A 26,170-nucleotide genomic window follows, 5' to 3' on the forward strand; every position below is an offset into this window, starting at 1 on the left:
TTTCTAGTTGCTTAGTGATCTGTTCTGGTGGAAAAGATTGACAGTTCAGCTTCCCCAGTACCACTGCTCAGCTCTCCTCAAGCGTGAGGCTGGAAAAATCCCTTCCTCAGGAGTAATCCCCCCCTGTAAACAAACACTCAATACTTTGTCCAAGGCAGGGCTTTTCCCTCATGGAAAAGTAATTAAAAGGGCACAATATCTCAGAACAAGCAAGTAGGTATGAGCATGGTCAGAAAGAAAAAAGATTTTGTGAAAATAATTCTGGTTCCTTTTGATGTTCCTTCCCAGCTTGCACCCTCAGCCACTGCAGAGTATCTGCTGGGATAGTGCTTCCCAAGGAGAAAACAAGGATGGTATTTCTAGCCATTTCTGTGATATTTGTGCACAAAGGACAGAGCTTAAAACCAGAGGCACTTTTCTGAGAATTCCTCCTGGACAGAGGACCTGAAATTGCTTCTGCCTGACTTTTCAGAAAAGTGTGAAAAAGAAGCAGTAGAAAAGAAGTCAAGAACCAAAGAAAATTCTTCTACAAAACTGATTGTGCTGGAAGAAAGCTGCTGCATCCTTACAGACAATGCACCTGTCTGTATACAGGCATAATCCAGCACTGAAAAAAACCCAAGAGAATGGACAGGAACAGAGGCACAAGAAGGAACAAACACACAGGCAACCTCCTGAAGAAGAAAATTATTCAACTGGAGAGCAACTAAGACCATAATGCATTTAGGTATTGATTCCATTCCCAGTTTTGCAAAGACATGAAACAGACACTGGATTAGATCTTTGAAAAAAGTTTTAATAGCACCAAGTAACCATGCAATTTCAAGGCTGTGTCAAGCAGTTACAAAATGTCTGACTGTTGCAGATGAACTTCAAAAAACTGGCTGCCCTTATACTTGTTCCCTTCCTGCAAACTAAAAATCACCTCCTTTTTCACAGGTCTCATCTGAAGTAAAAGCAAGATGAAGCATCCTCTGAGACCTTCCTTGTAATTCAGTGACTCAAGGAATCTATGACAATGATGTCATCTGACTTTTACAGCTTCCTTCAGACATATTTTTTTCTCCTTCCAGGCTCAAGTTCTGAAATTCAAATATACAAAAGTACTGGCCTGACTTAATTTTTGGCCTATTTTTGGAAGCAGTACTTGGACATCTCTCAATTACGTGGTTTTTGAGGGAAAGAAGGCAGTTAGAATGATTCCTAAAATCCACACAGAAATGTGGCTCTGGATTTACATTAGCAGGAAGAAAATTGTTGATTGCATTTTGGGGTTTTTTACTTGTTAAACAAAACTTCCTCATGACAAATTACAGAAATAGACAGAACTGCCTTGTATTATTCGTTCATCTTAAGGATAACGAGACATTTCTTCATCAAGGGTAAACTGCTGCATTTCCACCAAAATCCATAGGATTATGCTGCCAATGGATTTTACACATTGCCTCATAGCAGGTTATTAAAGAAGCAGAGCCTTGAAACACAGACAAACATTTCTGTGTACTTCCTGCATTCTATTCAGTAGATATGGTAACAAATCATACCATTACCTCCAAGAACAGCAGCTCTTTCACACACTCTAATGATGATGGAACATCCTGTAGACCACATTTTAGTGAGAAAAGCTATTAAAATTCCAGGAAAAGAAATATAAATCATGTTGTAGTAATTTTGTTTTAAGCTGTCCCTTCCACGGCCATTTCCATATGTATAAATTACCATATGTGCTTATATAAGAACATGGATGAGAGCAAAACCAGAGGGATAAAGCTTCTTATTTATAATCCAGGACAGCAAATCCTCTTTGATCCAGTACCTGAGATTTTTTTCTTAACACTGCAGTGTACAAACAAGAATAATATTCATGGTGACATTCAAACACACAGACAAGAGACCATCTGCCATCTGCCATGATATGTCTCTCTTGAAACAGTAGATTACTGGTTTTATTATGAGCACACAGCAGTGGACTTTTTAATTGTCCCTGCCGAGGGAGGGGGGTCTGGAACTGGACGATCTTTAAGGTCCTTCCAACCCAAACCATTTTATGATTCTCGTTAAAGTGACAAAGCCCAAACTGAGCAGCAGTCAGCCTGTTTATATTTATAGACACCAGAAAACACATATTTAAACACGTATTTATTTACATTGTGATTAAACAGCTGAAAGCCCTGAATACTGAGATGCACTTACCTTTGTATCTTTATTTCTCACCACAGTAAAGGATTGATGACAGGACGTGCAAGCCTTTTATTAGGTCTTTAGCGATCTCTAATAGCTTTGAAAGCAAATGCTCTTGTGCCCATGAAAACATTACCACTACATTGTTAGCACTTACAATTAAGACAAAAGCAAATTTCACAACAGCCAGGGACACTTCGTAGCTCCTGTTTTATTACAGGAAATTGTATCTACTTTTATTTCATGCTTTTAGAAAGAAGATCCCTGAATTTCCCTGGGCAAGGCAAGAGCAAATAGACAGAGGAGTTGAGAAAAGACTACTTACACTGGGAGTTGTTGTGTTGTAATTCCAAATCTTGATCTTGGATATACCAAAGTCACGTGAGCGGGTGGGATTGCGGATAACAAAGTAAAGTTGGACGGGTGGGTGGAAAGGGCACATCCAAAGGCAGCTTTCCTTGGGGAGCTAAAAACACAGACAAGCGGACTGTCACTAATGCTCCTTCTCCTGGAGCAGGGTGTTTTAATTAACTCCCCACCCCCCCAGCACAACAGGCGGCCATGAGAAAAGTAAACGTTTCATAAAATCTCCTACGTAAAGAGCAGAACCTCAGCCTCATTTCCCAAGAGTAAATCCCACTCTCCTGCCTGCCAGACAGCTCCCAACAACCTGGCAATGAGCTAAAGGTCAGCTGCCTGCTGTCCCAGGAGACATCTGCACGCTCAGAGCACAGGCAGAGCAAGCCCAGTTTATTTTTATCAAATTAATCAGCTTTGCTGGCACTAGGGGGGATCACTGAGCACAATGGACATTCTACAATCATGTAACAATTTCTTCGCTTCTGGTTCCTCCCCTTAGGAGGGGAATCTTAGAGAATTTTACTTTACTGCCTGCCTCTATTTTAATCAGGCTTTGCAGATAATCAGCTTCACTTACAGCTCCTCAGAGCTATACTGGACTCTACACTGGAAATTTTCTAAGACATCACAGAACTCTCAACATGAATTTTACATACAACTGGCAATCAAGACATTTGAAAGTACCAAGAAATGCCTAATTCTGGACATTGTTAAGAACTGCTACCCCTACGTGTTCGGAATGTAAGAAAAGGATATGTGGCAGCTCAAAAGGAAGGAAGTTTCAGAATCAAAATATTGAATATTAATATATTTGATGTCCAGTGTTACCCCAAGAAAGAGATGAACCAGGGCACAAATACACATGTGGGTAACATGCCAGTGATCTGAAAGTAGCTGATAGCTTAGTTCCCCTTCTGTTCTCAAGGACACAGTACACTGATACACACACAGAAGATAACGGGCAGTCTTTTTCCACACTTTTCACTGTGAAGTGAGTGCTTCAGTTTTTCCTGAAGGCATTAACCACAGAACTGTCCTCCAGAGTCCTTTGGCTGTGAGACTAACAATGGCAAAGACAGTGCCCTGGGGCCCTGGAACCTGTTCGGAGCCATCAGGAATAGATCCACTTCTCACCATGGTCATCTCTGTACTCCAGACTCTGATCAAAGTCTCTGCCCCAGAGCCTCTCATAAAGCTTTGGGAGACTGTTTCTCCTTTTAAGGCCAGTTTGGAGCACAAACAGCCATAAGAGGGCCAGACAGGTTTTATCCTTTCTACTTCAAAAGAAAGAAGCCTCTTGACACCAAAGAAATGAAGGACAGTACTCAAATCACTGTTAACCCAACCCTGGGGTCAACTTCAAAGCTGCATCAGGTTTTTGAAGCCATGCTATGAACAAGAATGGTTAAAAAACAATTTCCCCGCTGCAGACAACATCTGATAAGCAATCCATCTGCAGATCTCTCAAGTCAGGAGCTGACTCCCCAGAAATCAATAGGTTCTGGTGTGTTCTGAGAGCCAGAGGTGCCTTCACAGGAGGGCACCTGATTAAGCACCAAAATGACCTGTTTCTGCTTCTCACTGGTTTCTCTATGAAACTGCACACAGTGTTCCAAAAAATAGAGGTTTATCAGAGCCAGGCCAAGTGTCATTTCCTGAGTGAGAGGCAGCCATGGAGATCATTTTGTTTATCGGAGGAAATAACTGACAGGGCTGAGGTTGTCACACACTGAATGACAACTCCTGCAGCATTCCACCTGAGATACAGTTTGGTTAAAAAGCTGGGCTCCAGTTTCCAGGTGTAACATTCCCCAAGAGGGTGTCAAAGATCTGACACCAGAAATTGAAGGCACCTTGATGAGTCCATACCAAAACTCAAGAGCCTGTGGAGGACTCTCATGTTTTACCCCATTGAGTGATGTCATATCTTGGCCTTCACAAGAGGTACTTGAGCCTGGGCTTTACTGTCTTGGAGCTGAAAAAACTAACCCAAAAATTCTTTGAACCATCAGGCTGAACCTGGTATGCTAAGGAGTCCAAATTACACTTGAACTGGACCAAGAAAAAAGGGGAGACACCTTTAGTCTTAAGATTTTGTGGGAGATTGGCACTGCTTCTTGTGGGCACTGCAGGTGTCAGTGATGGAGAATCAAGAAGCCTCAAGCACTGTGAAGAGGAATGACACAAGTCTAAGGGTTCCCCATGGGGAAGGAACACCTTTGTTAGGTATTTACCTCTCCTTGTTATTTTGAGGTTTAAAAGACCTCTATCTGTGTATAAGAATCAAAAAGTTTTGTGGAAAACAATTTCAATAAAATACCTAATCTATGACTTACTAAATATAATCACATAATCCCAGATTTTGGGTTTGGGTTGGAAGGGACCTTAAAAATCATCCAGTTCCAACCCCCTGCCATGGCAGGGACACCTTCCACTATCCCAGGTCACTCCATGCCCTGTTGGCCTTGGAAACTTCCAGGGATCCAGGGGCAGCCACAGCTTCTCTGGGCACCCTGTGCCGGGGCCTCCCCACCCTCAGAGTAAAGAATTCCTTTCTTGTATCTAATTGAAAAAGTTGAGAGCACTTGATATTCTGCCAGGCAATTTTTTCTTTTACAGTATATCACAAAATACAAGGAAGGAGGTAGTTTTAAGTGCTCTTCTTAAAAGTCTGCAAGGGTAATAAATAAACTAATAAAATAAAATCCCTCATCTTCAATAAGAGTATTCTCAAAGACAAAAGTACACCTAAATGATCAAAGATGGAAGTGTTTTAACCATGGTAAAATGAGTTTTCCACACAGTAAGTTTTTATTTCAAGTTTTTGTTCAGTTGAAAATGTTCATTGCTTGGAGATTGATTAATTTATTGGGTTTTTAATGCACCCTAAAGCTTTCCTGTATGATCTGAAATGTACACAAACTGGAAATGCTGCTCTGCCTTCTGAAGGAATCTGCAGCTCAGGCACCCCATACCCACAGCCTAAGAGCATATTCCCTGCCCAGATTGCATCTTGGATGCAGCCTCAAGAGAGAAGATTACAGAGTCACAAATCAAGGGAATATATTAATCAGTGAAATATAAAAGCTCATTACTTAAGAATAATGGGATCTGTAAATGTATGAGTAATACTGAGAGTAACACGTTCATAATGGCTTAATGAATGTATTACTACATAATTTATAAATATCTAGAGAGTCTGAGAGTCACTACTACAGCTAGTACTACTACTACTACTACTACTACTACTGCTACTACTACTGAGTGTCACCTGCCAGTCAGCACAGCCTAAAAAGAAGAATGGGTATTTATGAGAACCAAACTACAATTTTCAGGAGATAGTAAGGAAGATGCTTTACTCTATTTTCTGTTTTCTATCTATCTTCAGTATTATTTGCCTGGAAATAATACTCCATAAGGAGTTTCAAGTAAATTTCAAAGTACTGCATATTTGTCCTCGTTCAAATCTCATCTACCTTGCAAGCAGAAAAGCACCATTAACACGAAATGAGCTGTAATTTATGTTTTTAATAGACTAGGTCCTTCAATATCCTCAGCCACTAAAATCATACTGATTTTTTACTAGAATCCTTGCTCTGAAGGCCCAGGAAAAATGGCACAGAGTGAATGTGCAGCATAAATGAAACTATGGCTGTATGAAGGGCTGTGGGCTTTTGCTAGTTCTTTCACAGCAGTCACTGCCTCTTGCCCATTGTCATAAGTATGGGAGCACCTTGTATCTCCTCATCTTACTATCTCACACAAGAGCCATGAAAGACTTTTACCTGCCATATATTTTTCTTAATGTCTTGTTCAAAACTACCTACACAGTCTTATATTTCCATGGTTCTTCCCTAGGTAAAAAGAGAACAAGGGAACAAGAGAAAACAGGCACATTTTCTTTATAAATTTACTTAGATTTGTATTATCCATCTGAAAAAAAATTAGCTGTGAAGCTCCTGTACCTTGAGACTACAAGGATTACTTCAGTTCTAAAACAAAGTGGTAACTGAATACCAACATCTTGAACAGGAGAGCTGGAGGTGTTAATAAGAAGCAATATTTGTAGGTTTTTTTACTTATCAGATAGTTGTAATGCAGTCAGGTTCGAAATGTTTCTGAACAAAAAACCTGGATATAGAGTATTATAGGAATATTATAATGAGAGATTTTAACATGCAGGACTAAGCTGTCTTACATTTAAATTCTTATTGACCAGGCAGCACAAATCCCCTGCGTTGTCAGCATTTCGAATGTCCACGTCATGAGGAGACACAAAGATCCTCTCGTTGTGTAAATCAAAGAATTCCACCTGACTCAGGCCCACGTTCACTGGATTCCCCCAGTTGGAAAGAAGTTCCATAGTCACATAAATGGCATCATGTACTTCCATACTGGCTGTCAGCTGGACCAAAATAAAATATGGTTAAAACATCAGTGACCAACCAATAAAATGTGAAACAAAAGATTGTTCAGACTGTAAAACTGATGGGTCAGAAGCAAAAAGATTGCAAAGTCAAGGCTATTTGGATGACATTCAATCAATCATTTGGGGTTATACCAATTCTGCTACACATCAACACTCTTAAAAAGCCTGAAGAGAAGGCAACTAACTCTCTGTTCTCTGATTCCTTTGTCATTCTGATGAACAGCGATAAATTCTCTTTTCTTGCCCTGCCATAGGTTTATTCCTTGATGTAAGGCAGAACTGAGTGACACAGCTCATTCAATATACTTTTATTTCAATATCACTGGGAAGCACCAGTTATGGTGCACATATGCACAAACCTTCTCTCTCCACATGGACTTTACTCCAGCTTTGCCACCAGCCAGGGATCTGTCACTGTCACAGGCTGAATGGCTCCCACGCTCCACTAAGGCTTTCAGGAGTCTCTTCTTTTGTCTGAAACAACATATTCTGGCTTATTTCCTCATAATTCCTGCATTTTTAAGAAATAGTTGGTGCAAAAGTAAAGAGATGATAGGATGAACCCCACAGGAAAGTGCACTCACACACTGAATGACAACTTCTGCAGCATTCCACCCGAGATACACAGAGTTTGGTTAAAAAGCTGGGCTCCAGTTCCCAGCTGGTTCTGAGGCAGAGTGAGAAGAGAATGCAGAGATGATCTGAAGACAATAAAGTGAGATGTTTGCAGATCCTGCTCCACAGAAACAGGCCCTGCCTGCTTTGCTACTTGCATGGTGTCTCAAGTATTTAAGACCTCAGGGTGTACCAATTGGACTGGTGGCATTCTAAAAAAATCTCTCTTCAAAAAAGGAAGTTATCCTAAAGCAAATATACATAAATATATACCTGCTTCCAAAAGGGCAGAATCTCTCCACAGCTCTGGTGACTGAAGTCCTTGTCAGGCGTTTTTCTGGAGGTTCAGTCTATGCAGAAAGAATAGATGAAACAGAAAATGTCTTCTAAGTAAGAAAAAGATGAACATGTTTCAGTTAGATTGTTCTCACAGAACAGCATCAATCTGCACCGCTGGAACAAAAAAGAGTTTGGGCCCAGCTCATCTGGAACTCTATACAAACTTAAAGTACATTTAATGGAATTGGTCTTGATTTACAATGAAAGAGCTGAGCTTGGAGCTTGATCTTCTATGTGGAAGAAAACGTAGATGCAAACTCAGAGGACTAGAAAATGCACGCACACACACACACACACACACATATATAAATATGTCTATAAAATCTTTTTGTATACATTTGGTAGGACTCAGGGTTGTACAAAGCTTTGGCACAGGTCTACTAGACTTTCTCCTCCAAAATCATGAAGTCTTTTAAAATCCCCAAATCCCTCAATTGTATTAGCATAAAATAATGATTTATTTTTTAAATAAAGAGCTATCAGTAAGATACCTAAGAGAAAACAGAGGAAAAGCGCCACTTTCTAATAATACATGGGCTCTCTCTTTGACTCTACATAAGTTTTTTGATGATTTTTATTGACTTCCTCGCTTACGAATTTTAAATTGTTTTTAAACATGGTTTCTGGAGGTAAGAGATGAAAACACATTGGGGCAGAAAACCGTCCCCAGCTCATCCTCAGTGAGATCTAGCAGTGTACAGGACAGCTCTGCACCAAAGGCAGGGAGCAGTGCCCGTATTAATGAGTCCTGGAGGAAGGCAGGATTTATTGGAATGGAAATCACACATTGCCTTGTTTCAGAAGCTTGCAGGATGCAAATGGCTCAAGTGGGCCTGCAGCTGTGCATCTGACTGTATAGACACATCATATGGCTGCTCTATCAGTTGCTCAGTGATCCCTGTAATCAACAGGGAGCTGTGGGATGCCATCCTGAGGAAGCAGATTAAAGGAAACAACCCTTTGGAAGAATAACACAAATTAAATTACACTTAGGGGACATCACCATTCATTCATACACAATCCTAATGTGTAAGAGATTGTAATTCATGGGAGTTTTGCTACTTGAACAAACAGCTCTCTTTTTTTTTTTTGCCATACCTTCTGGGGGCTTGTGGCAAATGCTTGCCTTTGCAGATCTCCCTGCAAGAATTCATTCTCAATCTGCACTGCTTGAACAACAGCTGAAACAGAGAGGTCAGGATCCTTCTCACACACATTCTTCCTGGTTACTGAAAGGGAGGTTTCTGGTCGACTTAAGGGCTCTGGGACCAAAAAAAAGGGGAAGAAATATTCACTTGTTCAGGACATGCAAGTATGGAACATTCCAACATCTGAAACTTCCCATTCAGTTACTGACACAGGGCGTTGCAAGCAGTCTATAACCATCCCAAGTGAAGCTGAATTCCCCCAAATTGCTTTTGTGTTAAGATTCCAAGTCACATCTTCTTTAGGCAACAGTTAAAACAGCATCGTAAGGAGAGGAAAACAGACAAATTGGAACCATTATTTTTATGCTTTTAGATTGCTTTGTTCTGGTATTTAGTGGAAATGCCTTGTAATAGTCCATTGAAGGGAAGTAAATATAATTTAAGCACAGCAGGAGTTTATAATTGGGGTATTCAGCTATTTTGGAGGAATCCCCAGAGACTTCTAGCAAAACAAGGGGAGTCAGGAGTTGCAATTTACAAGGCAAAATAAATGACCTTATCACTTAAGCAGTCATCACAATGCCCACACGAATCCCAATCTTCCCAAACTTCATGGAGAAACAGAAACATCACAGCCTAGAAACAGGTTTGAAAGAAAGGAAATCAAATTTAACAACAGATGATGTGAGACTGGACTAAAAGAGAAGCACAGTGGTTATATCTGGGGGCTTTCAAAGTCAAGGGAAGAGAAGAGACTGAAGTTGTACAGACATTTAGAGTGAGGGGAAACACTGAAGTGCCAGAGTGCTCTCAGTGCTGCAGGGAGGAAAGCACAGTGCAAGTAACATGAAGTCCACCTTGAAAAGACAAGAAGTTCAAACTGAGCTGAGATTTGTGTGCCTTCACTCTTTGCACATACAGCCATAAAAACTTTCAACAAGCATCAGTCATCTCTGCAAAAACAGGGATAGAATAAAGACCTGCTTATGCTTCTATACTGTATCATCCCCCTGAAATGAAATTAATTTAAGATTTATCACAGTAGTTGGACAGAAACAGCTCCAACCAGCAGTATTATAACCTGAGAAAATGCTGCACACATCTCTGGGAAGTCAAAGTACCATCTGCTCCAACAGATGGTGGGTGAGGGTCTCAGAAGTTACAAAGGGGATTTATTCTGGAGCCAAAATGAATTAACTTCTTTTTCTCTGTTTGGCTTCCTGCTAATTAAGAAACTAATTATTTGGCTTTTCAAAACAACTGGCCTTAGTGCTTTCTTGGGACACATCTGGATTCTGCTTTTATGAAAAGAGCAGCTTGACCACAAAGTATGGCAGGTCTGAAAACTTCACCTCAGACCTTTCAAAACTCAAGCTGATCAGACTTGTTCAGTTAAGCACTGCACTGAACTACAACAGCAGTCACAACTTCAGCCCCTACATTTGGGGTTTGCTGGGTTTTGTTGGGGTTTTTTCCCCAGGTAAAGACCACACCTCAGCAGCAGATTTTTAGAATAAGCAGCAGTGGCTTCAAATTATGTTCTCCAGACCAAGAAAAATACTTTCCAGTATGGTTCTAGATATTGGCATATCTACCTAGCACTGCAGACTGATCTCAGGTGTAATTCAAGTACAGTCCCAAGCAGTCACAGGGCTCTTTTGTCATGCTGTGAAAAACTGTGCCTTTATTGTGCTAGAGAACTCTGCATTTTGTATTGCTACAAATGTGTTGTGTTAAACTCTTCCACCAAACATCTACTGCTGCCTGGGAGAACACACATTTCCATTTATACCACAGGGAACAGACCTCCACAAGGGAAGTGGGAAACACAGAGCAAGTACGGAACAAGGACTGAAAGGGAGAGGGAAAATCTTGTGCTGTGGAAACAAAAAGAGAAGGAAGATGGTAAAGATGTGGCAGAAGATTGAAGTATACAGGCTTTTATACTTTATCACAATTTCACTGAAGTCAGAACATTCGAGGTGTTAAAAATAACAAAAGCACAGAAAATCCCACTTTAAAAAAAGTTAAACAGGCAGGGGAGTGACAGCTAAAAAATCACATAATGACAGATGTGTGCTGAAATTGCATCTGAGCCAGAGGGGGAAAAAGCATGAGAACTCTCCTTATTGACATAATATATTCTCATTTCTTACTAGAACAAATTGTTTCATGTTTGTCCTGGTGGAAGAAGTCAGCAGAGAGTGGCCGAGTGCCTTTATTTTTCAGCATGACTGGTTTGACAGGAATGTACACTTCAGCACTGTCCTTTCTTTTGGCTGAGAGAACTCGCACTGGCTTCACTTCTGCAAGATAAAAAAGGGAAAAGAAATAATAAACTTTAAAGTTACATGAAAGCAGCCAGCCCAGGAAAAAACTTTGGATTTTAAATGATAAAGTTTTGCCACTTTAATTATGTTGGCATAGTTAAAAGTGGTAATTTCCCTGCCTTTCACTGACACTGTTCTATTGATGTAGAAGCACATATGGATGGCTGGCACTAACTCAGTGCAACAAAATAAAAATAGTATTATAATGGACCAAGATATCTCATTTCTGCCAGATATTTACCTGTCAAGAAAAGCAAAAATAAAAAAGAAGTCCTGAGTCATTTGTTAACATAGTGATACCAAAGTAAATTCTTAACAAACAGATGCAAATGTTGTCTTGTTTAGAAGTTTAAAAGGGGGAGAGGGCTGCTTAGAACAGCTTAGGTAAGTATGTCTTCACTTTTTGATTTGGGAACTATAAATGCCTCTATTGTTTCCATCACAGCTCTGAAATTTCTCTCTGGACAAAAAGTCCTGCCCTCTCTCAGAGATTTTGTTCTCCCTGTGCTTTCATCCCTTGCTCCTGTCTCTTCTTCTGCCCCTCTCCCCATTCACACTCCACTCACATCTATGATAATGAAAGGAACACTCCTCTGCTTAATTTATTCCAAGATTGCTCCTCTGAATTTATGCAATTAACTATAGGGAAAGAAAAAAAAAAAGGAAATAGTAAAATAAACAAAATCAAAAAACCCAAACCAATTACTGTACTGGAAAGAAGTAGGGAGGGAGTTTTGAGAAATACTGAAGGCAGGTCTAGGTCTGGTTTCTGCCCGAACTCTCCAGCCTTTGTTAAACCATCTTTGAGACCAAATGACTGGTTGTGAGTTTGGACACTGAGGTCCCCAAAGGAGACAGAAAGAGCCAAAAAGAAGTGGCTCATGTCAATCACCAGGGATGAACAGCACACACTGGGACAAGTATTCAGCACCCAGTTAAAGTTGAGACTGGGAAGATTTGGCTGCCTGAATTATCGCAAATACAGTTCAAAAATATGTCTAAAACCACAGCAATTTCTTGAGAAATCCTCCGGTCTGAGACAACCTTAGTTCAAATGTCCAGAGCTGGTGATGCAGGTGCAGTAACCAGGTCTATACCTTTGGCTTTGCCAAAACATTCTTAATGAGGTACAAGAGCATGCAAGTGTCCCAAATCAGGAGATCAAAACAACAGGCTTGCTGAAGAGCATGAGAACTTAGGAGGGTATGGAGTAACTCCTTAAGATCAACCTTAAAAGTAATTCACTCAAAGAATAATTATTGTAGCACTGCAGTAGTGTGGAAGACACAGACTTACTGCTTTGATCCTGGCTGAACTCCAGCACAGTCGGGGCACCAGAATCAAGGCCAGAGGCTCTCCCAGCATCCTGAGGTTCAGAACCTTCCTTCTGCAGTGCCCCACTGCTGTCCAACTGAAGGCCTTCAAAGCCTGTAATTGCTTCCTCAGTGGGAGATGGTTCTGGAAACACATCCTCTTCAACAGAGTCATAATCATCACTAAAGGAGTCTTCTTCCATCCTCTCCTCTTCCACACTGCGCTGCAAGCTGCTTCTCAATTCCTGCTACAATATAAACACATCTGTCAGAAAAGCTCAAACTTGTATTTTAAAATAAACCAGAGTGGCTGCCTCTTCCTCCCCAGGAGAAAGAAAAATCTTCTGATGAACCCAGAGCTGTGATGCAGCTAAAAATATTCCCATTCCTATGTCATGTCTGGCCTCCTTGGATGAGGGCTTGTAAAGAAAAATCATCTTACAACTCCTGTGCTCCTTCTCATCAGTATCCAGCAGGAACATTCTGTAGGCCAAGGAGTTTTTATGAGCAATACTAATTTCTAGGAGTAAGTTACAAAAAGCAAGTAAGGGGGAGAGCAAAGGCATATATTTGTGCAGTCTCACAGTTGTGCCTTGCTATTTGAAGAGTAGCTGCAATCCTGAATTTCCAAATGCCTTCACAAGACTGTCAAGCTCGTGTAGCAGCAACTCCTTTTTAAGCACGTGATAGATGATAATAGTCCTGCCTTGTACACATCTGTACTTCAAAAACCAGCAGAAAAAGAGTTGGGGTCTAATGGGCTAAGCTCCCAGTTTGCATGGAGTTTTTTGAAGTGGACACACTGTAACAAGATCTTATGCAAAAACTAACCTATTTTGAAACTCACTGTGGAAAAAACTGCCCTGCCTCTCTCATCACACACCACAAAGAGCACAGATGATGCCGGAGAGCTGTGTACTTTCATGAATGCAAAAGGAAAAGACCTTGCATCTCTTAAATGCTTTTCCCCCACCCCAGCTTTGCTGGTATTAAGAGTTCTGAGATAAATATAGGTAAGCAAACTGCATAAAATGAAAACCTGAAGCTACCTTAGGTACAAACGAACTGTGACAGTCTATATTCAGTTTGCAATGAAAGCTTCAAGCTGCTACAGATTACACTTGTTAGGAAATCCATGTTGACAGAAATATATTACAAAAAGCAGACAAAGTCAGGTTCAAAAGAGGGTTTATATGCAACCTGAGCCTTGATATTGAGCATGTCTTTATGACAGTCAAAACTAATATTTCCAGCTCTTTGACAGGAAATTGTACAAGCTTTCTTTTCCTTTGAAACCTCTGCATCTGCATTGTAACAAGACATTCCAAGAAACACATTATGGCCCCAGCAAAATCAAAATTATTTCCATCTTGACTAAAAAGAAAAGTGGGGGGTTGTTTTGAAATTATTAGCTTCCTATTAAAAACATAAAAGATAGAAATATCCATCAGTGTAAACAAGTTACCAATTTGTAGAGCAAAAAAATAATCATCAATGCAAGACCAATATAGGAACGAGAGAAAGATGCAAGCTAGGAGAATATGCTTGGGAATTTTGTCTGATATCAGTGGTGAGATCTGTAAACAATTTCATTTATAGATGCTACTCCACTACCCAGAAAAGCTTTATTTATGTCATTAATTGATTAGGCAGAAAAACATTCATAAATTTTTGTTCATCGATTCATTTTCTTTCACATTTGTGAAGTGTGCTAGAACAAACTGCAATTAGTGATCAAATGGAAGGCTGCACACTCAATATAACAACAGTCCTTGATGCAGAGCAACTGCTTTGATTATAACATTTTCAAATAGTCTGATTTTTTTAGGCAAAACAATGACATGCAACAATTTTAGCATCATTAGTTAAAGACTACCCTAAAGGCACCAAAAGCTGTTGTTTCAGCTTTCTCTAACCTGACACCCAGGAGGGATGTTCACTTGCACAGCCTTTAAGTGAACCGAAAGAGGATCCTTGCAGGAAATACCTTGATTCAACCCAACAGAGACAATATTTCACCTCCTAAAAATAAGGTTTAACATCTTGTAGCATTGCTGATTGAGACTTGATTTTTCAAGAAGCTTTACTTTTCATTTTTTTCCTTCTTTTTGTGACACCTCATCAAAGCAAAATTCTCTAATGAAGACACCACTATAGACTGGTTTGGGTGCTCCAGCTGAGGCTGATACCTGGGCACAATCACATTCCAAATGACACTGCCATGAACAACAGAAGGCAACTGCCAGTTGTACCTGGGACAGACGACCACCATCATCATCATCATCATCATCAGTGCTGCTCTCCACACTCAAGCTTTCATAAGTTTCAAAATCGCCAGAGTACTCCAGGGATGGTTTAATGTAGAGTTTGCCTCCTCTTTCTGTTTTAATTGCTACAGTTTTCTGTCAAAAGAAGTGCTCAAGGAAATTAGATTTCTTCTGTGTATCAGTAGCACAAAAACAGTAACCATCACACTTTATATAACAACAGCATGATCAAGCACTTCTTTTCCCCTCTGTTCCACAGAAGGTTTCTGTCCACCCTGAGCTCACCTTTAGGCCCCTGAGTTATGGTTTAACAGCCCTGGTCAAACTCCCCACTTGCAGCTGCTGCTGCTGCTGTGCCCAGAGTGGGCAGTGATATTAAACCTTGTTCTCTGTTGTTCCCTCACTCCTCTAGCATTTTCTAAGTGCCAGGGGCATAGATGTTCCAGAGGGAATATCCTAAGACAACTTGGGTGAATTCTTTCAGTGAGTCCATCCTTCCCCCTCACAGCATCCCTTAGCACAGCCCAAGTTTGACAGGTTTGGCCAGGAACTGCTGGGTCCTCTAGTTATCCAAAAAATCCCCATGGAAAAACACTGGGAAAGGAAACTGCTATCTGGCACAACCTCCTTTTCAGTCTGTGGTTGCATTTTTCCTTAGCTAAATAATTCCAGTTGTTCATAAGGGTTTAATAACTCCTATCCTCCCATCCAACTGGATAAAAGGCTTAAGGAATCATCCTAAGCTAGTCCCAAGTAGCAACCAGGTTTTAGTACAGAGCCACACATCTGGCAAATTCAGCAAAGAAGTCCTGACAGGCCATAATGGAAGCTGAGAAAATGAATTCAACTAAGCACTAAGGGTGGTAAATAAAGTAATGCAGCCTTAAAGCTTGAATGTGCAGTATTTTGTGAAAAAAAAAACCAAAAAAACAACAACAACAACAACAAAACAAAACAAAAAAACAAACAAACAAACAAAAAACCAATCTGCATAGCACAAATACCTGATCCACAGAGCCAAAAACCTCTGATCCCATCACTCAAGCACAGACTGGACATCCAGCCAGGCCAATGACTAATCAAGTAGTGTAATTACTTGGGTGACATGTCTCTATTGTTTTGAATTCACACTTCTTCTTTTAATTAAGTCCTTGACAAGTTAACTCAGATCCTTCTTTAGGCTAAAAGAAAATAGGTTTGTCTTCTGAGATTTCTCTGGTGAACCCACAACTATGGAGCTGATAGCTCCAAATTTCTTCTAGATAGGATATTTTTATTTATATGCATTTCCCTCTCTTATGATAAATTCTTAAGAATTTATCACAAATTACCCCTCAAATTATGCAAATTACATTTCTTTGTCCCTCAATCCTGTTGCAGGGTGGAGAACTGCAGTAAGAGGCAGGGATGTCTCTCCAAAATTAGTTTGCACTAGATAAATTCCCTAGGGTGACATCAGAGCTATCCAGCAGCAGCTATTCTGCTGGAGGACACATTGGGCCACTCATGTCCAGGCTTCAAACATTTCTGTGATCAGTGTCACTGAAACCAAACCCTTTCAATGAGATTTGCCTTTTTAGGCTTCCAAGCAGACACAAATCTGGGCAGGGTAGCATTACATGTTGTCAGGATCCAGACTCAGCCATTCAGAGAGTCCCAGCTGCCCACTCTGTACCACTGGCAACCAATTTCCCCTAAAGTTATTTGCAACCTAAGAATTAGTTCAAAGCCCCATTTCTTCACCTGCCCCATACCTGAAGCCAGTTCCTGCGTTGTGTCTTGCTTGGGGCAGTTGGGGTGCTGTGCTCTGGCAGCCCACTCTCCTGTAGCTGGGCTGCTTCTTCAGCAGGGACACACAAGGGTTAGAACACAGGAGAGAGAAAGCAGAAATACAATATTAGACGGTAAACAGACACGTTCATTCATAGGTTCATGGGGTGGTTTTGTTTTCTCCCCAGCTGAGGACAGAAGACACACAAGTGGAATCAACAGCTGCAAAGAAATCCCACATCAGATCCCGGCCAGTTCTGGCAGCAAGAGTTTTGAACCTCTTCAGGGACACTTATGATCAAGTCTTTTTAAGAGAATAAATTCTTTTAAGATACACTGGCTTAACAGCAGGGGAAGCCCCACCTTTTTTGATATGAAAATACAGAAATACATTCTAGAACAGGGGTACACATCATTCTGACCTCCAGCTGGGTAGAATGTAACTTGTCTGAGGAAGCCAACTGAGCCCAGAACCCAACTACCAAGTGCAGACTGACAGACATGGTTCTGGTGAACAACAGGTGATATGTTGGGTTTACAAAGGAATTGTGTGTATTTACTCTCAAAATTAAGGAAACATAAGGTATTGGCAGATTAAACAGAATATGTTGGGTATTGAACATACTGTGCAGAGAAGGATTCTTCACCTATAAGCCATAAATGAAGGACAAACAACCCCTATCCTTCATTTCTAAGGCAAGGAAGAGTTGGTTCAGGAACTCCTACAAAAGATCTCTGTATGCTCAAGAACTAAGGGTCTCTGTGCTGGAAATGGCCCCAACTTAGAGTGGAACAATGGATTTTTGAGAAGATGCTTTGATTGAGAGAAAGAGACAAACAACTTGCAGGTCACATCAGCGTCCTCAATGGAACAGAGGCATTACCAACACTCTCAGTAGCATCCTAAATAAAGGCATCTCATTTCCTATGGCCAAGACAGATTTACAGCTTCCATTTCTTCTCAGTGGAGAAAAACAGCTGATGCAAAACCTTTTTTCTTTAAACCATAATTTAATGGTCACCCTAAGGCTGCAGGAACTGGCACTACCAATAAAAGAAGCTATTGTCCTACAAAGGTCATAGAATCACAGAAAGATTTCATTTGGAAGGAACCTCTGGGGGTCACCAAGTCCAGCTTTCCACTCAAAGCAGGGCTTACTTCAGAATTAAATCAGGTTGCTCATTACAGCTCTCAATACCATATTTTTTAGGGGGAGAGTTGGACAACCCTACATGCACCTGTGCAGTGACCTGTTCACAGAATTGATACAGAAAGTTTTGACAGTGGGAAAACATAAAAGATTCATTTTAGTTACAGCCCTTGGGCAATCCGCTCCACCAAGAGACTGCACAAAACCTGGTGCAAGCAGACAGGAGGGAATAGGCCCAGGGTAGGACCATCCTGGGGGAAGAGTGTTTGCTCATGTCCATCTGGGCATTACAGGATGCCTTTCTAGAATGCATTGTAGCATTACAGGATGTTGTTCAATTGCTCCAGCACAAGGTATCTCTCTGTCTCAGAGGCCCAAAACATGACTTAACAAAGAGGGGAAAAAGAAAGGACTGCTCCAAGCAAGAGAAACAGCCCTTCCAACCAGAGCTCCTGCTGCTCCAATAGGCTATTCCCAAGGAACACCAGAAATCCTTTGAGTCAGCATTGGTGCTGATTGCTCTGCTGCACTGGCTCTGCTGGCTCAGAGGGTGAACTGTCTTGAGCTTACACTGTGAGAAGCAAGCCTGGATTCAGTCACTGCTTTGGGAGAGACTGTAAGCACCTTTCCCTTGCACTCTCTGAGAATTCATCTCTTCAAAGCAACTGCCCAGAAACCCCTCAAGTGTGCTGCAAGTGTAAGTAGGAAAGGGGCAGATGGCAGGACTCATGCTGCCACTGCTGAGTACTCCATCCTCAGAACTGCTTGAGTGTCTGAAGAGAGTCTTTACAAGTCATGGTGTGACAGGACAAGAGGGCTTCACACTGACAGAGAGCAGGGTTAGATCGGATATTAGAAAAAAATTGTTCTCTGTGAGAGTAGTGAGGCCCTGGCACAGGGTGCCCAGAAAGTCTGTGGCTGCCCCATCCCTGGAAATGTTTCAGACCAGGTTGGACAAGGTTTGGAGCAACCTCGGATAGTGGAAGGTGTCCTGCCCACGGCAGGGGGTGGAACATGATGAGTTTTAAGGCCCCTCCCAGCTCTGTGATTCCATGACTCTGCTCAGTGATGGATTCATATGCCCAGGTCTCTCTAAGCAAGGATAAACAGTAATTGAAATCCCAGACAGAGGCTGATGCAGCTGAGCAAGTCATCTGTGCAACAAACATTACCCTGGAACAAAAATATCCTTCCCATGGGATGAACGGGATGTGAACACCAACCAGTACCTGTTTGGGCACACAGAACAGCTCCACTGGTGTCCTTCCCCCAGAGATTTGAGCTGTTAGTGCTTATTTGACTAGGCAAGGACTGAGAAATACTAGTCCTAATCCAAGGAGACCCCACACTACCCTCAAGCCACATATTTGTGACCACACAGACATTCACTGGAACAACAGAGTTGTGAAACCATGTGTGGGTTATAGACCCAAAGAAATGCCAGCACAGCTAGAGCCCAACTTCACCACCCTCCAACCCATCATTTCCTTAAATTCATTACCAATCCTAAGCATAAAAACTTTATCAATCACTACTATCAGTAATTACTCCTAGGGAACACAACGAAAACAGTCCTGACAAATAGATTTATGATGACACTTTCAGGAAACAGAAAGAGGGATTTATGCCCGTTCTGGATTATTAAGTACCACCCTTTCCTAATTTTTCAGTGAAGACTAACCCTATAGATGGATGCTTTAGAAGTAATAAATGATGCAATAACTCTCAAGGGAGATGGATAGGGAAGAAAACTTAGTGCTGTATCTCAGCTAGGAATCATTCCTGTAAGTAAAATCCTGTTCAATCATTGAGAAGAAATGCCTAGAAATGAAAAAGACCACAAAATTGCTAAGGTAGAACCCCCAGACTAGAAGCTCATACAGACTTCATACAGAAGTCATACAGCAGTGACTCCCATTCTGGACTCCAGTGGCAAAACCAAATGGAAGAGGAAAAATGACAGGATATAGCTTCAGCTGGTATCTTTCACTGCAGCTTCATGTGTCTAAAACAACACCACTGGAGAGTTAAGAAACAGCAGAACACTGAGTTATCTTCTGCAGAGCTGGTGCTACAGTCTCTGATTGATGGAGCTGAGGAAAGGAACAGAGACTGCAACTGGAGCCTTCAGAGATCCCTAAGACATGTATTCTACCTTGACTGAAGCAAATGGCTTTAAGGGACCATAGAAATAAAGAATTTTAGTTAAGCTGAGACATAACAACTGCACAGCAGAACGTTAAGAGGAAATTTCTTTTGACAGAGTTCCACTAGAGCTGCTGCCACAATATCCCTTGACAATTTTTGGAGCAAAAAGTCCAAGATGCTGATTTACACCCTCTTTAGCTACCTGAAGATGTATCAGCTCTGTGTGACAGAGCACCCAATTTCCACCATTTCCCAGTATCCAAGAACATGACCATTTTTACATCATTACAAACAAGATTTCACTTTCACAGAGAGCAGTAAAGCCAGGTGACAAGCTGATTCCTCATCACCATCCCAACCTGCAGGAAATTATACAAGCTGAACACACCTAAGCCTGCAAACAAGTAGTATGTGCCCAGTGCAGCAGGAAAACAAATTAAGGAGATGAAGTTAGAGCTCTGGTTGGAACAGTTATTGAAGGAAAAGTTAGTTTCCAGTATTGTTGAGATTAATAAACTTTCAATCAATAAATTTTCATACTAGGTAACTTTTTTTAACTCTTTGTCTTCATTTTTAGGTGAAAATGAAGCTTAAACAGGCTACCACATTAAAAAAACCACTCTGAGATAGGTGGTAGCAAGTGTGAACATAACTGACTAAGGCTGGTAAACTGCTTTACACAGGGATTTAATAAAATCAACTTTCTTTTCATTATGCTAAATAGATTAGAAGGCCAGTAAGCTCATACTTTATACTTTCATGCATGCAAAATTATTCCTGTCACTGCACTGCTCTCGATGACAGACAGACTTAAATTAGAAACAAAATACCCATTTTTCCATAAAGCCAGCTAATCACTGGGGGAAAAAATGGTCGATTTTCCTCACTTCAAATATTTAAATAAAGATTAGCTATCTTTTTAAGACAACTATTATAGCTTAAACATAATTTATGAGCTTAATGAAGCTATTACTGGACATAATTTGATTACAGTCTATGTCATCAAATGTCATTTGTCCTCAGGACACCACACTTGGATAACACTGAAGTCCATCAGATCTTAAATCCTCTTAATGGTGTTATGTGTCAAAGGTATACCAATATTTTCCCCTGACAATTTATATACATTTCTAATCTTCTACTTTTAGTTAGAGCTGTTTAACAAACGAAGAGGCAGGGAAATTAAATGTTGGAATTAAAGAGGGATGGAGTGAAAAATTGACAGGGTGTTGCAGAGCCTATTCCTTACACACAGCCAGCTTAAGCACTCTGATTTCCATGGGATTTCATCCCCCCAGGCTCCAGTGGTGCTGTCCCTGGATCACAGTGACCTCTGTGAGTGAGTCCCAGCTGTGGTGCAGGCTCACTCCCAGGGACTCACTCCCATAACACTCACCCTTTGTCCTGCTGGGTTTGGGCCTGTTCCTCAGGAAGCTTTGTGGGGTGACTTTCCTGCGGTGCTTCCTCAGCTCAGAGTTAGCTCCATTCACATACAGAGAAAATCCTTTTTCCAGCTGCTCCAGTCTGATTTGCACGGGATCTTTTCTTCTTAAGCGCTCCTGCAGCCTGGAGGAGAAAGGCCAATAATTCATCCTTGCACAGTGCATACACAGATGGTCAGATCAGCAATAAATACAATAACACACCATGCCACAGAGATGAAAAATATGTTCCCAGTTCAAGGAACCCTTTCAGAATACATCTTCTAGGGTCTGTTCCTCTTCTGTACCGTGTGTATGAGCACCCACACACTGTGACAGATGAAGTTTGACCAAGCTTTTCCTTTCTGAGATGTTTTCCCATGTCATTTGTTATTGCACATTATTTTTTCCATTTGGTATTTTGCATATTTAACCTTTCTTCTTAAGAATTTTAAAGAATTTCACTTAAAATTTCAAAAAGTTTAAAAATTGTTGGCTTCTTTTCAAGAATAAAAAAAGATGATTTGTGTTTTGAAACTGGAGGTGGAAAGCCCCCAGTCAATACTGCAGTTAGACATACCAGAAAATTAAATGCTGGTTAAAATAATATCAAAATAATGCCCTTCAATGGGCTCAGTTTCAGTGAAGCAGCTGCTCTCCCTCTTCCAACTCTCATCTTCTTTCACCATGAGTGAAAGAACCCATAGTATAACCATGGGTTATACCCTGTCCACTGCTAATTCCTTTGGTGAGGAGACATGCAGGCCAGGAGGTTGGCATCATGTGGGTGACAATTTGTGCATTCCCCTGCACCATCTGGTTTCCCCCTGACTGCAGGATGGGCCAATCCACAGGCCAAAGTCCCCCATATGTCTGTGCTGTCACACAAGCCACCTTTTCCCAAGAGCATGCCCCCAGCAGTCAGAATTAGAGCTCTGATACCAAGGATGCAAATCGGTTTAACCATTAAATGAACTGGTTTTTATCCTTTCCTAAAACTGCTTTAAGGATACTATATAGGAAAGAAACCTGGGGTCATGAAAATTGGCTGGTTTTTTTAACATAATTGTGGCTTTAAGGTATTTTTACCCAACCAGTCTGTTATGGAATTTGATTAGAAATCTTATGGCTTGTGTTGAAGGAAGGGATCCAGCAAGAAAGTTCTGTAGACTCTAAACTAAGCTATAAACTTCATCTGTCCAGGGTATAGTGGCAGAAACACATGAACAAAGAGGAAAGGAAATGTTTAAAACTTCTCTGAAAAACACTGGAGTTTGCAAAGGCAACCTGGCTGTCCTTATTTCCCACCTCTCTTATTTCACAACATAACAGCTGTGCCTCATAACTACATCCTCACACAGCATGAGCTGCCAGTTATTTCTGAATCTACAACCTCTTGCTCCATAAACAAAAATATTCCCCGTCAGCACTGGAAAAAGTAACTATTTTATTAATAAATGTATTTATATTTTAAATGCTGAAGAAACATTGTGATTTCCTCTTGAAATAAGAACTTTTAGCAAACAAAGGGGGAAAGAGAGGAACACCTGAATGTTTTAAGGCACAGCAAGTTGGACTTTGTATCACAGCTGCTGATATTTGATACAATACAACAAATATTTCATACCCAAAGTGGTAAAAAATGCGAATCTTACCGGTTTCTCTGCTGAAGGGATATTAAATATTCGTCATGTTTTTCATCAAAGTCAGTCACCATGTCTTAACATGAACCTGAAATGAGAATATAATGGTCACACTGAATGATTTATCATGGAGTACCACTGGTTTTGCACCTTCAATAGATGAGAAGGCTATAAACTGAAAAACATTCCTCCTTCAACCATGCATAAAGCTGTCAGGGCTGTAAATAAAGCTCCTGAAGAACAGAGGAAACAGTAGTTGTTTTACTTATTTTTCAGAACCCTTCACAATCTACTGAAGAACCAAAAAACACTAAAAGTGGAAGGCATATGCTATAACAAGTTTATAATGCCAGACCTGGCATTATAGACAACCCTGGGGCACAGCAGAAGAGTTGTGCCCAAAGGCCAGCTGTGGAAGGAATTCTCTGAGCTGCTACTATTCCTTAGGTCAGTTCATCCTACAGTTTATTCACTGCTGAGGCTGTATATATTTGAAGTGTTTAATTAAAGATTTTACCTGGCTTGCCATTCAGGAAATCTGAATTTTTCCAGCAATCCTCACCACGCTGCTGCCGCAAGTTGTGCTGGAGCGTGCTCTGACCGTCTCAGAAGTTTAAATGTGCCACCAGCACGTTTCCTTGAGCTCTGTACCAAAGAGAGAACCGCGTGTTTTGTCTCTTACCGACCGCAGGGCAGCTCTGCCAGAGCCCGGCCCCGCTTCGGCTCTGCGGTGTGGGGAGCGCCGAGGAGCCCCGGGCACGGCCCGGAGGGACACGGACCCGGGACGGACACTGACCCCCGGACAGAGATCTCGGACGGATACGGACCGGGGAAAGAGACCCCGCACGGACGCAGATCCCGGGGCAGAGTCCGCGGACACGGCCCCCGGACACAGCCCCGGGGCAGACGGGCCCCGGGCAGACACGGCCCCGGGCAGCACGGGCCGGGCCGGGCCGGGCCGGGCCTGTTGCTCGGTCTCCCTGGCGACGGTCGCGCCGGCGCCGCCGTCAGTTCCTGCGCGCCGCGGGCCCGGAAGCGGCGGCGGCGGCGGCGGGGATGGAGGCCATGGAGCCGCTGTGGGTGCTGCTGGACGAGGTGGCCCTGGAGGGGCTGGACGGCATCACGCCGGCCGCGCTCTGGCAGCGCCTGGCCGCCCGCTCGCCGCCCTTCCCGCTGCCGCTGGAGCCCGGCACGCAGCAGCTGCTCTGGGCCGCGCTCAGCGCCCAGCCCCACGTGCGCTTCTACCTGCTGCCCCGGCCGCGGCCGCCGCTCCGCCTGCACGACCGGTGAGGGCGGCGAGCGGGGCGGCCCCGGCCCCTTCCGCCGGACAACCCGCGCCTGCCTGTTGGGCTAAACCCGGGCTTGGTCGCCGGGCTAAACCGGGCCTGGTTGAGGGGCTGACCCCGGCCTCATTGCCGGCTAAACCCGGCCCGGTTGCCGGGCTGCCCCTTCTCGCCCAGGCTTTGCTGCAGCAGCGCTTCGGCAGCCGGTGACAGCAGGCAGGGCCGGGGGTGGCTCTGAGCTGCTGTTCCGATATTATAAAAAAAAAATTTCACTGTCCGGGGAGTCTGGCACTGGAGTAGGTTGCCCGGGGAGGCGGTGGAGGCACCATGCCTGGAGGTGTTTAAGATCTGGCGCTGGGTGATGGAGTTTAGGGGTCACAGTGGTAGTGCTGGTGGATGGCTGGATAATCTTAACACTCTCTTCCAATTTTGATTGTTCTGTGATTTAGGAGACCTGTATATGAGTCCTGACTTGATTTACATTCAAATGACTGCTTGCTACTTAGGTACAGGCAGAATTTATATGTCCTGGTCAGTAGGGTGGATGTACCTGTCATTTTCCTTACTTGTGGACTATATGTTTCTCTTCTTCCCACTATTTTTCTTATTTCCACCATATCTTTGTCTTTTCAAAGACTGAATAATGCATCTCCCTCCTTCTCCCTCCTGCACTCTGCATGCAGAAAAGGTTTGGTCATGCTTGAGGAGTGCAGCTCTGCTATTCATATTTTTCCAGTTTGGAGGTTTCAAAGGAGTTTCATTTTTCCAAGATACTTCCTAGGGGTATAAGCATTGTTTGTGGCAATCTTGTGTTTCTCCTTGCTTGGTTAAATATTGGCTCTTTGTTTTTATTTCAGATATGAAGAAATAGACCTTGAAACAGGAATATTGGAATCCAAAAGAGATCCTGTTTCTTCAGATGATATTTATCCTATCCACATGATTTTGGATAACAAAGATGGCATACAAGGTTCCTGTCAGTATTTTAAAGAGAGAGTGGATATCACTGATCAAATGAGGAAGAAGGATTTGCAGCCTTGTTATACTTACAAAGAAGCTGTTGAAAAGTGAGTGAAATCCTTATATCTGGCATTAAAATACTTCTGAGTTCTATAATTTAGTCCTTACTGAGTTTGTACAGATTATATCAAGAATGGTATTTGTGGAGTGAAAGCGATCGATCTCTCTGTTTTTATGGAGCCAATAACAAAACATTACTTTTCCTTCTGTTTCATAGATGGGGAGAGAAATTAGTCATAGTTGCTTCCCAAGAGCAGCGTTACAGAGCGTTAATAGGCTGGGAGGGGGACCCTGACCTGAAACTCCCTGACTTTTCCTACTGCATTCTGGAGCGTTTGGGCCGAGCTCGGTGGCAGGGAGAGCTTCAGAGGGACCTTCACAGTGGGGCTTTCAAGTAAGTTTGTATCTTACTCTGAGAATTAAATCTAAGGTGGTTTTTAGGTATTCCTGTGTAAATTTGAGCTCTCACCTGCACTGTAGTGTTTCATTTGTTTCATTCTCACTACCAGGAGTGCTTGGTTTTGGGAGCCTGTTTGGTAGAACTGTATTGGTCTCATCCTTCAGTTCATTATCCTTCCTGATATTTTCTCAGAGAGCCAAAGATTTGTCTGGTGGGTCAATACACAGGTTTCTAATTTGTGGAAGTTCTTGCTTTTTCTAAATTACTTTTTCTTCAAATTTGGGATGGAAAAATGGTTTTTATTTCCTTTTCTAAATTGCTGTCTAAGTATCTTACCCAAATTCTGAAAGGA

At 42.0% G+C, this 26,170-nt stretch overlaps 2 protein-coding genes across 11 annotated transcripts in view; one reads left to right on the forward strand and one right to left on the reverse strand.

The window, feature by feature from the left end:
* Positions 1–24,032, reverse strand: part of KATNIP (katanin interacting protein) — a 56,354-nt gene extending 32,322 nt beyond the window's left edge. For 5 of the 10 annotated variants that reach the window (XR_010723231.1, XR_010723232.1, XM_066198037.1 and 2 more), the window contains exons 1-14: positions 23,912–24,032; positions 23,633–23,760; positions 23,128–23,203; positions 21,448–21,617; positions 16,737–16,822; positions 14,968–15,117; positions 12,699–12,963; positions 11,229–11,378; positions 9,023–9,186; positions 7,859–7,935; positions 7,330–7,444; positions 6,740–6,946; positions 2,507–2,647; positions 1,551–1,598 (exon numbers count right to left, since the gene is read on the reverse strand). Coding sequence is in view for 8 of the 10 variants with exons in the window: in XM_066198037.1 (XP_066054134.1) it covers positions 1,551–1,598; positions 2,507–2,647; positions 6,740–6,946; positions 7,330–7,444; positions 7,859–7,935; positions 9,023–9,186; positions 11,229–11,378; positions 12,699–12,963; positions 14,968–15,117; positions 16,737–16,822; positions 21,448–21,617; positions 23,128–23,189 (1,635 nt within the window). In the remaining 2 variants the exon portion in view is untranslated. The other 5 variants (XM_066198040.1, XM_066198038.1, XM_066198036.1 and 2 more) reach the window with 4 other exon arrangements.
* A 139-nt stretch (positions 24,033–24,171) lies between these two features.
* Positions 24,172–26,170, forward strand: part of GTF3C1 (general transcription factor IIIC subunit 1) — a 38,308-nt gene continuing 36,309 nt past the window's right edge. The window contains exons 1-3 of the mRNA XM_066198106.1: positions 24,172–24,401; positions 25,256–25,465; positions 25,636–25,812. Coding sequence (XP_066054203.1) covers positions 24,172–24,401; positions 25,256–25,465; positions 25,636–25,812 — 617 coding nt within the window. The remainder of the gene's footprint in view (positions 24,402–25,255; positions 25,466–25,635; positions 25,813–26,170) is intronic.

The sequence above is a fragment of the Chamaea fasciata genome, unplaced genomic scaffold (assembly GCF_029207755.1).
Source record: "Chamaea fasciata isolate MVZ Bird 193981 ecotype frontalis unplaced genomic scaffold, bChaFas1.0.hap1 SCAF_16, whole genome shotgun sequence".
NCBI classification, from domain to species: domain Eukaryota; kingdom Metazoa; phylum Chordata; class Aves; order Passeriformes; family Sylviidae; genus Chamaea; species Chamaea fasciata.